Here is a 3,423-nt window from a genome sequence, read left to right as displayed (position 1 = left end):
TGCATCTAAAGAAAGTTTGGCACATTTTAATAACTCACACATCAAGATTTATATGTAAAAAACATAGTTACTGTGGCAATAAGAGTTTCGTGCATTTTTGTTACCGAACTTGATGAATTTGATTTGTATTTGTTGGTTTATTTTAAATGCAATATTGCAGATTATCTGTAGTAAATTTACATTTATGTTTTTGTGTGTTTATAAATATATACGAGTTGTAATGTTTATTAATATACATTATAGCATAAAATCGACTATTTTTCCCTCTTTTGCCCATGTTATAACGGGACCAAAACCATGTGTTAACATAGTCACGCGCTCTTGTTATAGCCCGGTTTCACCTATGCGCAATACATACAGGGCCCAGTAAACAAACAAACAAAAAATGACGATTTGGCCTGTTTGCCGAAGAGTCATGCGCTCTTGTTATATTGAAATTTATTGATTCGAGGGCCTCAGTCGCATATTCAAGTAACTATGCCGGAAAAACGGCGTATAGACATCGGTGCTAATCTTGGTTGTCGCCCTTTCTAAGAAACGGACAGTTGTCAATGTAAACAAATACCGTAGAATCTACCTGTCATTCAGTTTAACACTCCGATTAACTTACAAAACTAGATAACACAAAATTAATATGAGAAAATGTTTTTTATTTATGTTAATGTTGATAAATGCTCTTTATATTTCTTTGAGAGAATAATGCTTAGTGCCTGATTTTTTTATAAACTTGTTTGCTTGAAAAAAAAACCGATTCTGATCAGACTGATGTCACTGATCTTTTTTCTACCGTCAATCTGAAATCATTCTAAGAATTTCTGAGGGTCATGTTTTTGTCTTGGGTAGAGGGTAGAGTTATGTAACGTTTTTTTTTCTTGAGATAATAAATCTCCAAAGGCCAAGCTTTGTTAAATCAATTAAAATTCAAAATTTCGTTCGGTTCCGAGAATTTTCCAAGTTGTTGGCCCCGGAAAAATGAAACGCATACGTAAAACATAGAATTGGATAAATACCGTCCAAGCTCAAGACTTTAATGCAATTGTGTTTTGTATAAACTATACATCACAAATCTGTTTGAAAATTTTATGCTATAATAGCGTCAACGCACGTTTATTTCGTGTTATAAAGCCTGCAGAGTCCCTCGGAACTGTTGGAGCCCTCGCCCTACCGGGCTCGGGCACCAACCGTTCCTCGGGACTCTGCAGACGTTATAACACGGAAAAACGTGCGTTAACCCTATATGAATGAAAGTTTTTTTAACAAGCGTTCTGTGTTAATTTTAAATTTGTATTTAATGAAACCGCTTCACTTTTTAAAACACCGCCCAGTTGTTTCACTTCTGAACATTTACTAAAAAAACAACAGGAGGTTTTACTAAGATTTAACAAAAATCTATATTTTATTAGAATATTAGTTAACAACTTTTATATTTACAGTGAATGAGATAGATAAACATACAGTGTTTCCTACAGCATGAAAAATCCAACAATATAAAGTATAGTAAACAACTGGTTCTAATATACCATAACAGAACAGGCAAACTATTTATAATCCTTAAAACTGGCATATACCATTTCACATTAAAGGAGCTCCACTGAGGTTCAAAAAGCTAAAAAACATGAAAATTGAAATTCTTAAATAAAGTTGGCCGCTTTAAACAAAAAGGTATTGAAAAAATCATACAGTAATCATACTTAGAATTTAATTGAAAAACGAGTTTTGGAGCGATTTTAGTCCGATTTGAGCTAAAAGTGTTTAAACGCTTTTCATTTATTTGGTTCTTTTACACTGTCAATTAAAATGATCACATTCTCAAAGAAAGCGGTAAAAATATCTGAACTTCCACATAACAACTACATCCAATGCTATACAAATTTTAAAACAAATTCTAGTCCGATAATGCCAAAATACCTAAGCGGAGTTCCTCTAACATTGAACTGTAAAAATCGTAAACTTGCACATAAAGAAAATTGAAAGACATACATTTGGATTTTATTTGAACAAACGTGAAGTCAATTTTAGCTTTTATACCAGAAGCAAGCAACTGTTTTAATAAATATGTATTTACACTTGTTCAACATTGAGATATTATATTGCACAAAAATTTACCCTTAACAATCGTAGATAAAGCTGCACATATTTGGCGCCAAAAAGCATGAAACATTCGGTTATCAAATAGAGTGTTCAACAATATCCAAAAGCAACTGTTGCTTTTCTCACAAAAGGTGTTATGTTTTGTAAAATCACTTTCTGCACTAAATCAATCACAACTTGTTTTAACTCTTAACCGGTTTGTCAGACGCTGTCAATACCTTATACTCTTCTTTTACATTGTAAAAGTGTGCAAATGCTAAATGCTCAAACAGTAAAACATGTTTTGTCGTCATGCATAACTTAGTAACAACCTTTTTTCTGACCAAGACTTAATCCATTGCGTGTGCGCCATTTTTATCACATAACTAAACATTTTCCCTTCAGTTTTTCTTTCCGCTTTTGTGATCGTGTTTTCTTTGTTTCTAACTGTAAACTCATTGTCCGCCTTTTTTCTAATTGTAAAAGTTCTTGAAAAAGCTCTTTTACATTGTAGTTAGTTTTAGCGGACGTTTCTAAATGAGCACAATTCCATCGCTTAGCAACCGCCGCTCCCTCTGCTGTCCCTACTTCACGATTATATTCGTCACATTTATTACCCACTAACATTATTGGAATTCCTTCTATGTCGGTACCCTTTATTTCCGTTATTTCTTCAAATATTGGTTTCAGTTCTTCGAGGGACTGTCGACTCGTTATTGAGTAAACAAGAATAAATGCATGTCCTTTGGATATTGACAATCTTTGCATTGCTGGAAACTGATGACTTCCGGTAGTGTCTGTTATTTGAAGTGTACACACCTGTTTATTACAGCTAATTACTTGACGATACGTGTCTTCTATTGTAGGTATGTACGACTCACGGAATGTCCCGCGAACGAATCTAAGGACGAGGCTGCTCTTCCCAACACCCCCTGCACCAAATACCACAACCCTGTAATCATTGCTCTGTTCTGGCATAACCCGTAATCTCACAGATCTGTCTTTTGTGGGCGCCTGAAAATATACAAAAATAATCTTATAGATGATTACATAAACAAAATAAAGTTTTATTAAAGTATATATACGAGACATTCCTATCAATCTGAGAATAACAAACATTATTGATACCGAGCTTGTTTTACAGTTGTTGATGTTTTCTACGTTGAGTGCTAAAATAAATAAAAAATATCACTAGACGAGAGTTTATTTAAACAAAAATAAATTTTAACGATAAAAATCAAGGTCATAATGTTTCATAAGGGGAAGGGGGCGTCAACGCCCTCATAATAGAGGCATAACATTACAAAAAAGCACTGTAAAGAAAAGTTTATTATTTTAGTTTACCAAAAACAT

At 33.5% G+C, this 3,423-nt stretch overlaps 1 protein-coding gene across 1 annotated transcript; it reads right to left on the bottom strand.

Moving 5' to 3' along the window:
• Window positions 1–1,372: 1,372 nt before the first annotated feature.
• On the bottom strand, window positions 1,373–3,084 carry LOC132719144 (GTP-binding protein Di-Ras2-like; the record flags this gene model as incomplete). Its single annotated transcript, XM_060702885.1, is given in 1 exon segment — window positions 1,373–3,084. A coding segment is annotated over 1 exon segment (636 nt), but the record flags the coding sequence as incomplete, so codon positions are not given.
• Window positions 3,085–3,423: the final 339 nt, after the last annotated feature.

The sequence above is a fragment of the Ruditapes philippinarum genome, unplaced genomic scaffold (assembly GCF_026571515.1).
Source record: "Ruditapes philippinarum isolate M1 unplaced genomic scaffold, ASM2657151v2 ctg1510_1_1_1_1, whole genome shotgun sequence".
NCBI lineage: Eukaryota > Metazoa > Mollusca > Bivalvia > Venerida > Veneridae > Ruditapes > Ruditapes philippinarum.
The sequence above is the reverse complement of the archived record's forward strand: the minus strand, read 5'-3'. Positions and strand labels throughout refer to the sequence as shown.